The 12,548-nt window shown below is 43.9% G+C and overlaps 1 protein-coding gene across 1 annotated transcript in view; it reads right to left on the bottom strand.

The window, feature by feature from the left end:
• Window positions 1–2,463: 2,463 nt before the first annotated feature.
• Window positions 2,464–12,548, bottom strand: part of LOC148670971 (zona pellucida sperm-binding protein 3-like) — a 44,196-nt gene continuing 34,111 nt past the window's right edge. The window contains exons 2-7 of the mRNA XM_088631039.1: window positions 4,347–4,431; window positions 3,576–3,688; window positions 3,381–3,498; window positions 3,095–3,195; window positions 2,944–3,017; window positions 2,464–2,776 (exon numbers count right to left, since the gene is read on the bottom strand). Of these exons, the coding sequence (XP_088487165.1) occupies window positions 2,565–2,776; window positions 2,944–3,017; window positions 3,095–3,195; window positions 3,381–3,498; window positions 3,576–3,688; window positions 4,347–4,431 (703 nt within the window). The 3' untranslated portion in view covers window positions 2,464–2,564. The remainder of the gene's footprint in view (window positions 2,777–2,943; window positions 3,018–3,094; window positions 3,196–3,380; window positions 3,499–3,575; window positions 3,689–4,346; window positions 4,432–12,548) is intronic.

A 12,548-nucleotide genomic window follows, 5' to 3' on the forward strand; every position in this document is an offset into this window, starting at 1 on the left:
TCCCCATTTTCTTAATTCTACATCGAAGGACTGTTAAAGGTCTATTTGAAGGCATCGATTCGTATTCTTAAACCAGATGAACGCCTGGAATAAGTTAATATTACTTTAAAAAATAAATAGTCGTGCTACAATACTCCAGTTGAAGTCACGCTTCTAGCTTTGCGGTACTCTGGTGCATCATGAATTTATGTTTGAATTTTTGTGGATGAACTACTATAGGTGTACCCTCGCTCACTTTCTTTAGCGACAGTCGTTGCTCTTCATCCGAGTGATGTATTTGCCTGTTTTTCAGTTCACTTCCCTGCAAGGAATATTTACCTCAGAGCTCTCTTTCACAGACTGCAGGCGCTATGTTTGTTAACAGGTGTTATAGTGATGACATCTTTCTGTATGATCAGGACAGGAGCTGCAGGTCCACTGTGTTGTGGCTGCAGTACAATTTTAGTGTATTATTATAATACTTTTTAACAGTGACAGATTCTTAAGATCACGAGGTGTTTACGATATTATTTCAGTATTAAGCTGTTACTGCATTCGGAATTGTCCCATAGGATTCAGTGTTCCATAGTTTAGCACTAAACTGCTTAGTCTATTGCAGGAATTGTACTTAGTCCTGTCCTGTAGTGTCCTCTAGAGGGCAGCAGCTGTTACCTTGGGCTCATTGTGATTACTAAGCAGGGGACTAAAGTCAGCAGACGAGCGCGTTGCAAATCGGTATTAATCTGGCATACAGAGCTGCATACAAATCTCTGGATCATCTCCAGTTAATGTGATGCTGTTCGTACCTTGCAATTGACCCAATCTGACTACTGGCACCAACAACCCTGTTATTACAAATAAACTTCTTGTGTACCTACTGCGATACATAAGTTTGGTGGAGAGGTTTGGCAGCCCATATTCAGTCAAAGGTGTGTGTGCAGATCACTGTGATATATAGGCATCAACAAACTGACAAATACAATATTAAATGTTTAACTGATAAAACCCAAATGAACCAAACCTGTATAAATTAGTGGTGAAAAGGAGTCTTTTTATAAAGCAAAAGGTCTCTGATCCTTTGGTAAGAACGATGGGTATTGTCCTCAATATTAGAAATGAATCCTTGAGCACTGCTGTTGTACCAACGGTCCATAAAAGTGCTGCCATTACCCCCCTCCCATAAAAGCCTAGCATTACCCTTTCTTGTAGAACGTGCCGTCACATTTCAGTTGCACCTCAGTAGGAGTTTGATCTATTATCACCCTACTCCCCACCTCATAACCGTCGCTCTTCTAGTTCTGGTCTCCCAACTGTCCCCCAAGCCCCTCTACACTGTATGGGTGACAGGGCCTTCTCCTGTTATGCCCCCAAGCTCTGGAACTCTCTCCCCAAGGATACCAAAGTCACCTTCCCTAACCTCCTTCAAATTCAGACTCAACACCTTGTTCTCTAGAAGAGCCTTTACTGAACTGGTTCTATTCTTTACCCCTCTGCTTCTACTTTTCTTGGTACCACCATCCACAGTCTCCTTTGTCTATTGGAATAGTTTTATCCTGTGTATTCTTATTGTAATTCTGTCAAGTGCTTTGAGAAGCCACCTTTGGAAGCACTATATAAAATAGTTTATTCTAAATCTTTGGAACTTTAATAGGGCAGTGCAGTAGGGCTAAAAATTGACAGTGTTAGTGGACCAGCAAGATTTGTGCAAGTTATAGGTAGTCACAAAGGAAGACTAGGATTCACTTGAAATTCATGACATGGGACACTGAAACAGTGAAGAGGCTTTGTGTAGTAAGCTTTCAGTCTCAATCTACACAGTCTGTGCTGCTGGTAGAGGTGGTTGTGAACACCTGTCTTCCGGATCAAGTACTGGGATCTCCAGTCTCAATCCTAATACTTATGATTGTCCACTACCACTGCTGTGAAACCAACACCCATAAGACAAGACCTCCAAGATTCTAACTGTACCATTATTCATGGGTGTTCACGCACCAGTATTGTTCCTCTGCTAAGCAAGGGAAGGCCTACTTTACACCAAGCCCCTGTTGACAATTCCTTCCTTGTGTTTCTTTCACGCAGTTAGTGCAGCCTAGAATAGGACACCAGATATCACTCTTACTGGGCACTACAGTAGCAACTCACACTCCATAAGCACTACCCCTCTCAGAAATGGGAGGATTTCCAGTATATTGAACACCTCTGACACCCCCCCACTAAAAAAAAAGTCACACTGCCCTGCCCAAGGAATAGTGCGGCCATCTTCCCCTAATACAATGCTTTTATTACTCCAGCCATTTTCAGTCCTCATTGGCAGCAATATGGGAAGCATTCCTGAAAGGGGAACCCCCACAAATACTTCCATTTATTAATGGGTCTCACTTCCCTTGAATCTCTCCACCCCATTCAAACCTATAAACCATAAAGAAACAAGGGCAAGCAGAAGGGTCTTTCACAGCTTTATTGAGGTGTTGCCATTACAAGGCAAGTGGAGGCAGGAGAGTCACAAGGGCCAGGCTGGAGCCTTCATTCAGGCACCTGGGGAGGAAGAAGGAGAACAATCCAGCTGAACTGCAGGACACCCACCCCTACAGGAGCTCCTCCTGCCAGACCCTACCTGTCCACTGGCCAACATCTCCAAAGTCCTCTGCTCCCTCCACATCCTCACTGGTGCTCTCAGCATCTTCACTGGAGCTCTGAGGGTCTCCCTCCTCATCCTCAGTCCAGTCAGCTCCCACATCCAGAGGAGCTTCTACTGGTGCCACAGCCACCTGACTGCTGGTCACCAGGCTCCTGGTACCTGTGGAGAAGTAACACCCAGGAGTGAGGGATCTGCTATACCCAGAGACCCACAGTCTACTCATCTACACAGTCCCTTTGTCCAGCAGGGGATCATTCCTCAGTTGTCCAAGCATGGTTGTCTCTTGGGCAGAGATGCATCCACAAGGGATAGAGAACCAGACCCACCTTCATTCCGGCTGCCAGCACACCTGGACTCACAGCAGGCACAGACCTCATGGTCACCATACAGCTCCTCCCACCTGGAGGAGAGGAGGACAGGTGAGGCCTCCACCTGGCATGTCCCAGAGCACCCTCAGCAGGCTCCTTGCAGAAGTACCTCTTCGCCTCCCTGTTGTAGGTGCAGGACTTGGTCCCTGGTGTTGCTTTAGCAGGAGCCACAGCCATGACACAGTGCATGTACAGCTCAGTCACTTCATGCTGCAAGAGGGAAGGTTACAGCATTAAGGGATCAAGGCCAATAGAGGGACAGAGAAGGACCTTCTGCCATCTGAGAAGGCAAGCTGGCAGCTCTAGGCACTACAGCTGCCACACTCTGGTTCACATCTAGATCATGGATGGAAAAGCAGACCATGGATCAGTAGAGCAAGAAGGCTGAGCAGCACCTTCCTGGACAGCTTCTTCTGGAAGAGGAAGGCATCAATTGTGAAGCGGAGCACATCCTTCTGCTTGGAGGGGACAAACCTGGACAGGCAGCCATCTGCCTTGCTGTCCACCATGCACCTGGGGACAAGGACAAGGATGAACCCCTGCAGGCTCTCGGGGCTCCTGCCCACCTCTCCTCCCAGAAGGGGCCGTACCCCAAGTTGTCGATCACAGGGAAACGGGGCTGGGAGTGCTGGTCCGGTTTCTCCGTTACGTAACACGAGTGGATGTACAGCCTCTGCTCCACTGTGGCAAAGTAGGCAGTGGCCTGAAGTACATGGGCTGACCCAGGAAGTACTTATCCTTAGGAGAGAGCCAGACCCAGTGGGCTGGAGAGAGAGGCAGCATTACACCTGCACACAGCACCCCCTGCAGGCAGGAGGAGCCACTCGCTCAAGGAGCTTACAGTTGGTGGTGAGCAGCACAAAGCTGTGCTTGTTCTTCAGGTCCTTGAAGAAGGTCCTTCTCCTGGCCCACGTGGTGACATAGCCAACCTTGTAGGAGTAGTGGAACCTGCAGGACAGAGGGGATGAGGGGCTTCTGGACACTTTCCCAGCAGCAGCAGAGCCCTGCCTACCTGTTGTAGGAGCACTTAACCGCCACAGAGAAGGGAATGAAGCGATGCACAGGTGCACTGGAGGAGGGCAGGGCATAGCGGAGAGTGTTGGAGTACACCAGGCGGCCCTGGACAACCTGCAGGGTCACAGAGGAAGGGATATTCCCAGGAAAGGCAACCCCGACACTAGCCCTACAGCTCACATCGATACACTGCCTGTAGATGAAGACCCGCTTACCAATCGCTCGGTTCCGCACTCGTGAAGCCCGTAGATGAAGTAGAAGTAACTGCGTGTGGTTCGGCTGACGCTGCAGTTGCCCAAAGTCACCTCCGATGGCCGACAGCTGAAGCCGAACAGGAGCCGACTGACCCTCACGTACATCCTGCTGGAGGAGCACCACAACAGCCACTCCTCGGGTGCCCCCGATGGCCGGGCGAGCCGGCTGCTGCCCTCGCTGGGGATGAAACAGGACGCTCTTGATGTAGGCGGGTAAAGGGCGGCTGCCGGCTTCCGGCTTCCGGCTTCATCTTCTCCTTGTCGAAGTAGGGCGAGTACGCGTCTCTGGACACAGGAAGGCAGCGAAAGTCGGGAGCCAAGGACTGCGAGTCGTTTTCGCTTGCAGACAGGTCTTCGGAGGGCGCTTCTGCCAGGCTCAAGTCCTCCAACTGGGCTGCGTCTTCAGGAGCCGGGAGGTCGGCCTGGAGCGCTAATTCCCGAGAGTCCCAGCCAGCCGGCCCGGCGGAGATCAGTGCGGGGAGCCCGGCCCCTGCGCACAGGCACAGCACAAAGAGAAACGAGCGCATTGCCAAATTGACATTCCGCTAAACTGCTACAGAAGTAAGACAAGTAAACTACCAAACTGTTAAAGCAAGAAAGCATAAAGTGTGAACGCGGTGACTAGGTTTTTATACTAGCAGGACTATGCTACCACACACATGGTCACACTACCGCTCAATCAACACAATCAATTACATACAGAGACCCGGATTGTTCTCAGCGTCTAATTAGAACCTGCTTCCAGTCTGAGGCGGGACTCCGTGAAGCCGCCTGAACACTTTCCCGTGTGTATCTGAGCTCAGCGGAGGAGTTCCACGCAATTTCGACAGAATTAAATCACCCACACGTGTAAAATTTGCTCAGATTAATTTATTGTTCAATTAGTTTCTAATTTCCGAGGACAGTGTGTTAAACTCGCTGTCAGACAGAGTACGGAACATGCGACACGTCCGTCCACACTTTCTTTTATCGAGGGGGCTGTTCTATCAACACATACCGCAATGAAAATAATTTTACTACTTTTCACGTGTAATGTCATATTAAAATGTGTAATACAAGCATTTCTTTGCTTCCCGGTAAAGAAATACTGATCAGCTTTTGATATGATCTGATAATAATTTGTCTGATTTTCCAGAGATTGCTTTTGCTTCGCAGCACTGAAGCCCGTTTCCGCCAGGGAGTAAAAAAAACGCGCTATGGTATCTCAGAATTGCGACTTAAAAACTCAGAATTCTTACTTTATATCTCACATTTGCGGCTTCGAAATAGCCCATATTTCATTGTCTGTCCTTTTGTTATTGTAACGGATTCGGGTTCAAGGGCTTGTGCCTTTGCCGCTCCCACCCTAGATCATGTTTCACTGCATTGGCTCGAACCCAGGCCTTGCCAGCTGTCGGAATTCTGAGATACCATAGTGCGGAAACGGGCTTCCATACATTTCAATTAGTCTGATCAGTGTAGGACAAGTAAATGTAGAATTATTACTTTGTCTGTCTCTTGTTTGTATATAAATGAATGTCTCTGACAACTTAATGTTAGTTTTTAATTTAGTTTTAGTTTTACGATGTAGGTCATGCGTTGACATATGCACGAGCATACGAAATGTCTCACTCCTGATTCAGCTCATGCTCCATAGGAGAGAAGCGATTCCTCCTGCTTCTCATACAATCATTTTTATTCTTAATCATAATTTTCTTTAGTTATGATCAATATTGAACTTTTTCTAAATAAAACGACAATAATCAAACATGCAGGCAGACTTTTAAAAAGTATTAGGAGTTGACAGGGTGCACCTTAGGAATAGTCGTTAGAAAATGTGAGAAAAGGAAAGTTACGTAAGCTCTCACACACAGTATTAGAGATTGGCATCTGATTGTAAAAAAAAAACTACCCGTCTCCCCAGCATTTAACGGTGCTGTTGTTTTTATTTTAAATATTTATATATTGTTAGCATTTTAATGAATTGTTAAAAGATTGATATACAAATCGCTAAATACGAAACGTAAAAAATCCAACTGTAAGCAATTGACCATTCATATTCCTGAATTTTAAATCTCTATGTTTATCTGTGTCCAAGTGCCTGGTGCAGCTATTTTGAAAGCAGAGTCTATGATTTATTGCGGAAGTGCATTGTTGCCACCACGGAAGAAAATCCAGAATTCTCCTAATTAAGAAATACAAAATTATCTCCTAATTGCGAGATAGCAACGATATCATGTGTGTATATGAACAACCTGTTACATTTGCAATGGCAGTACCTACAGACTATCGAAAGGTTTGCTGGCACTGTGGGTTTAGTGTTCCTGACAATGTGCACGCTGAGAAATGCATACAGACTGACTTTCTTCTCGGAATGAAAAGGTTACCGTTTATACCTCATGTAAACACAGTTTTAACCATTATCACACTCATATATATGAATTAAGAACGAATGTGACCTGGAATCCATTGTACCGCTTCAAACTGAAAGTCAGATATTTAGTCTCAAAACTACATAACTCAAGATTTTTTTTTCCTTGATGGCAGCATTGGCTTCTGTAATTTAGATTCAACCACTGAAGAGGTTGGTTTTGTGTTTTTAGCTATTAAACATAACTGGTCATTTTAAGTCAGTTCTTGTTACTCTTTCCGCTCGAAAGAGCTGTATTAATACCGGCGCACCTGTCTCCACAGGAAAGTTATTGCTGTTCCCAAACCAATGTACTGCAGCTTGTGGCCACGTGTTCCTGCTGTCAGCCTGTGATACCATGTTCGTCCACCGCTAGAAATACAGTAATACGAAAAAACCATAAGGGACTTAAAAGCTAAAGGAGATGCTTCATATTGCTTGACTAATTATAAAAACTAAGTTATAGATGCAGACGCTCCCTCGGTGACGCGCCGGGTGTAAATATCAAAGTATACATTCCCAACAAGAATGGTCCCCATCTGTCATGCAAATAAAACACCTTGAATTGAATTGAATTGAGGGAGATAGGGGGACAAATATACTGTAGACAGGCCTCAAGGCAAATAAGATACTTATGGGTACGCAGGCATTCAAGACAGCAACAAACAAAACGTTTGCACGTACTGAGTTAAGTTATTACTTGGTTTTCAAAGTGCAATGAAATACAATATTGTTGTTGCTGCTGTTCTGGTTGTTTTTATCCCATAAAGCGTTTTGAGAAGCCACCTTTAAAGGCGATATATGTTGTAGAACTGCTGATTCTTATGGAATGTGTTCCGCAGGAGATTCAAATTTTTATTTATTTTTTAATCGCGTATCTAAGGAAGTCTCAGTATAACTTTGTTCATGAACAAACAGTGGCATGTTACATTGTCATTGTTTTTTTTAACAAGGCTCGCCAGCTAATGTGAATCGAAACCTGTCTTGCTAGCTTTTAAAGTCGTGCATGTGTAAACGACAATTGAAATAGAGAAAAAAAAGACCTGACTGACAAGCCGATACATACTCTGAGAGTTTGATTAATAGGGAATATAATACGAAAAAACCATAAGGGACTTAAAAGCTAAAGGAGATGCTTCATATTGCTTGACTAATTATAAAAACTAAGTTATAGATGCAGACGCTCCCTCGGTGACGCGCCGGGTGTAAATATCAAAGTATACATTCCCAACAAGAATGGTCCCCATCTGTCATGCAAATAAAACACCTTGAATTGAATTGAATTGAGGGAGATAGGGGGACAAATATACTGTAGACAGGCCTCAAGGCAAATAAGATACTTATGGGTACGCAGGCATTCAAGACAGCAACAAACAAAACGTTTGCACGTACTGAGTTAAGTTATTACTTGGTTTTCAAAGTGCAATGAAATACAATATTGTTGTTGCTGCTGTTCTGGTTGTTTTTATCCCATAAAGCGTTTTGAGAAGCCACCTTTAAAGGCGATATATGTTGTAGAACTGCTGATTCTTATGGAATGTGTTCCGCAGGAGATTCAAATTTTTATTTATTTTTTAATCGCGTATCTAAGGAAGTCTCAGTATAACTTTGTTCATGAACAAACAGTGGCATGTTACATTGTCATTGTTTTTTTTAACAAGGCTCGCCAGCTAATGTGAATCGAAACCTGTCTTGCTAGCTTTTAAAGTCGTGCATGTGTAAACGACAATTGAAATAGAGAAAAAAAGACCTGACTGACAAGATTTAATTAATGCAGATCAGTAAATCAAGGGACAAAACAACTATTGCGCCCGGGTCCTCAATGCGCTTTGACGTGCTAATGCGTTGGTTTAACAGTCCGGGTGTGGCAAGCCCCCAATGTCTCCCGACTTCGGCAAAAGGCACCCGCCTTTCATTGGAAGACAATGAACACACTCTAGCCGTACATGTGAATATAGCATAAAAGACACCAAGGGATTGGGTGAGCTCCCACCACAAAAAAAAAAACTGCGAACCTGCACTACAGCGACCATAGTACAGTATGGAGACCAAGACCTTTTACGGGAAGAGACGGGGTGCTTCTGCCGCCCCAGCTTCCAAAGAGCGAAGGGTAAGCAAATACAGCAGACTTAATCTGAAATACGCGATTACAAGGTATTATTGCCGTTTTGAATTTTAAATTCAATTATAATTATTTCTTCGTAGCCTGTTCTTCAAGAAAACACCGCACGGGCGAAACGATCTACCACCAGGACAGTAAAAAAGAAAGCGGTAAGACGGAAAAAAAGAAAAGTTTATTTTGACTTCTGTTCCGCGACTGATGAATACTACTGTGTGACTGTATTTCTTACATGAATTATGTTATTTTGCCACAGGCCGTGGGTCTCTGCTCTCGGCCACTGGCCAGGGTGCCAACCTGTAGAAGCAGCACCTGTATGGAGACATTTCGGCAGCAGCGGGAGCAGTACGATGCATTACTGGGGAGGATTGGGAGGCTAGAGACACTCCTGAAAATGCAGAGGAAGGAGACAGTATGTTCCAGCAGTCAAACAGTTGAGCAGCTGTCTCCCGAAAAGTGCCTCTCCCCGCCGCGCAGGTTGCAATGCCTGGCGGAAGCTCTGCCCCCCGCAGAGCACAGACCGCCTCAGGACACTCCATCCCGGCCTCTCAGTTCACCACCGCGCAGGAATCTGTTGATGCTGTCCCCGCCGGCTATCTCCCCCCAGGAAGCACAGCGGAATTCACAGATGCCAGTGGGACGAATAATTCTCCCAGATGTCCAACTGCTACCCATCACCCAGGAGATGGAGGGGGGGTTGTACTTGCAGTGCATCGGCATAGACGGGAAAGCAAGAGCCGACCGCTACGCCGCCCTCGTGTTTCGAAATCTTGTGACTTTTGAAATTTACTGGGGGTGGACCACGTCTGTAAATTTCGATGGGTCCAGAGGCAAAAGTGCCTTGCCTTGCAATCTCCGGGAAACCATTAGTACGATGGTGAATCGGAGATTCTCAACCCTTGCTGCGTACGACTGGAAAAGAATTCGTGATCGGATCAACGAAATGCTTCGTAGGAGGAGGCGGTCTTTTCCTCTTGTCTAACAGTCTGTCCACAAACAAAACATTCCTGTTAGACAAGAGGAATTGAAAAAAAAACAATGTTGTCAATGAAAACCGGTGTGTGTGTCTCTCCCTGCTGGATGTCCCTCTCACAAACTGCTGAATGAATAAAATAATTTTATTGAAAACGAGTTTGCGATTGTCTGGTCTTTAAATTCTGGAGATACGCGATTCCATATTATATTCCCTTTTAATCAAATTCTAAAAGTATGCTTGTTGACTCCGGTATCGCGTTAGTTAAAGACTTCGATGCTTAAAATGTTTAGGGAGAAATGGAATACTGGTGTGTATGTTTTCTTTAAAGTACCGAGACCAGCCATAAACTGTATGTTTAAGTTCCAAAATTAATATCGTTTATGGGCTTCACACGCGTTGCAGTATGCTCAGGCACTAAGTAAAAGGAGATGCTTCGTATTGCTTGACTAATTTTAAAAACTAAGTTATAAATATAAAAATTGCAGGCGCTGCTCTGGTGCGTCGACTCCTACACAGTGCCTGTCTGCCGTAAGCGTTACAATATACATACAGTACCCAACACTGCTTGTACCCATCTGTCATGCAAATAAAACACCTTGAATTGAATTGAATTGAGGGGAGAAGGGGGGGATACTAAAGCCAATACTGGCTCAATGGGCTTTGACGTGCTAATGCGTTGGTTTAACGGTCCGGGTGTGGCAGGCTTCCAATGTCAACTCGACTCGATTAGAAGACAATGAACGTATTTTAGCCCTAAATGAATTAATAGCAAACATGGTTTACATAAAATACATTTTTCCAAGAAAGTTTATAATAATACGATCTATAGTTGAAATCTGAGCCTACTTTAAAAATAAAGGAAAAGCATTTTCAGAGAGCAATCACGCTGTGTTTATGTAGAAAAAGTGATTAGGTTTATGAGCAATCTAATTACCTATTGGCTTAAAACGCTATATAAAATAAAGTTTATTTAGAGATGAATGATCAGTGTCGCAGTTTAAATAATGTGAGTCAGGAAACTAACACAGCGCCACCGGATTTAATAACGCAATAAAAACGCTATAAAATAATGTGACACAGTACAGCACAGTACAACAATACTGACCATGACTTTAGAAGCATAAATTACCTTACACTCAATTTAAACACATGCTGTCTTTCTGTATGAACCTCTAAGCTGGTTCATACAGAAAATGTAGAAATGCATTAGCCTGATCATGATTAAAAAACACATAATTAAACACGCGTTTGCGATTTAAAGCAGAACACGATTTAAATCAATATAAATGTTTATATTGTAACGCATACTGTCCAGCCTCCATTTCTCTATAAAAATTTACTGTTGCACACACACACACAATAGAAGCAGCAGCCGCTGTCAGAAGGGAAGATATGTTCAAAATATCGCAAATATCGATCATGTTGCGATATTTTGAAATATAAAAGTCAATTGATTGTCCATAATATCGCTTACCTATTTTTTCGAAGAAATGTTTGTTAAAATAAGAGTCCAGCACCAGCTGGATTCGAACACACAACCTGCCAGCTGGTAGTCACGCACCTAGACCAGTAGGCTACAAGACAGCTCGTATGATCAGGCAGGCGGAACAGCCCTACACAGACCTGCCGCAGTACACGGATATAATCATACCGTTATTAAATTCTTTAGATACGCGATTCCATATTATATTCCCTTTTAATCAAATTCTAAAAGTATGCTTGATGACTCCGGTATCACGTTAGTTTAAGACTTCGAAGCTTACAATGTTTAGGGAGAAATGGAATACCGGTGTGTATTTTTCCTTGTGATATTTTAAGCTCTAGTTGAATGATAGGTGTCGCATTTTAAATCATTTTCGTAGCTAGAAATTATGAAACGCCCTGTTAAAAGCAAGGAAGTTTTTATGCCCCGTTGAAGTAAAACAAAATGCCTGACAAAGTATGGCTTGGACAGATTCCAAGTGCTTGTACAAATGTGCTAAAGAAATTATACTTTGAGTATACAGCTTGTCCAAAGTCATCCATTATTAATACTATTAGTAATATCTTCAGTAAAGGCTTTGATGCATACATATTTCTGATAAAGGTAGGTTGTGTACTTCTGTCCAACTGAGCAATCTTGCTTTCATAATATATACCAACATTTTAATGACTGATGATTAACATGCTGTAATACACAGTTCAAAATTAAAGGCTAAAATGCTGTACATGAGAGGTTAAGCTCCCCCTGGCGGTTTTACAAGGCGACGCCGGATAGTTAGTCACGTGACACACGTGACACACGTGATACCGCGTGATACTGCGTGATACTGTGACACGCCCACCGGGGTATGCCGCGAAATACCTCACCCATTTTGAATGGCTGCATCTGTATTACTGCTCCAGTACAAGAGTAGAAGAGGAAACAAATGCAAACACCGTTTAGAAAAAAACACACACGTCTCAGGCCTTAACCATGACAAGGATGGGATTTGAACCTAGAAGAGCAGAGTACAATGGATTAGCAATCCAAAAAGTGACTCCTGTTTAATTTTCTTTTCGCTTGCTCAATTTGTAGTACGCTCCTCAATCCTTACAACCGATAAACAAAACGGCTTAATGTGCCACAGCATTCTGCTGCAGGTACGGGTTGCACCGTGTATTAGGCGAACCCGAATGGAATATTTCAAATATGTGAAGAATTTCATGAAACCTGAAAAAAGATGATCACTGCCAATGTCAACAGTTCAGATTCTGTAGGTAGCTTCAACAGAACAAAACGATCTGAAGCCGCAATAATTTCAGAGTGTATTGTGACACTCTAACCATGCT

Source organism: Lepisosteus platostomus, chromosome 5 (assembly GCF_059453375.1).
Source record: "Lepisosteus platostomus isolate fLepPlt1 chromosome 5, fLepPlt1.hap1, whole genome shotgun sequence".
Lineage (NCBI taxonomy): Eukaryota > Metazoa > Chordata > Actinopteri > Semionotiformes > Lepisosteidae > Lepisosteus > Lepisosteus platostomus.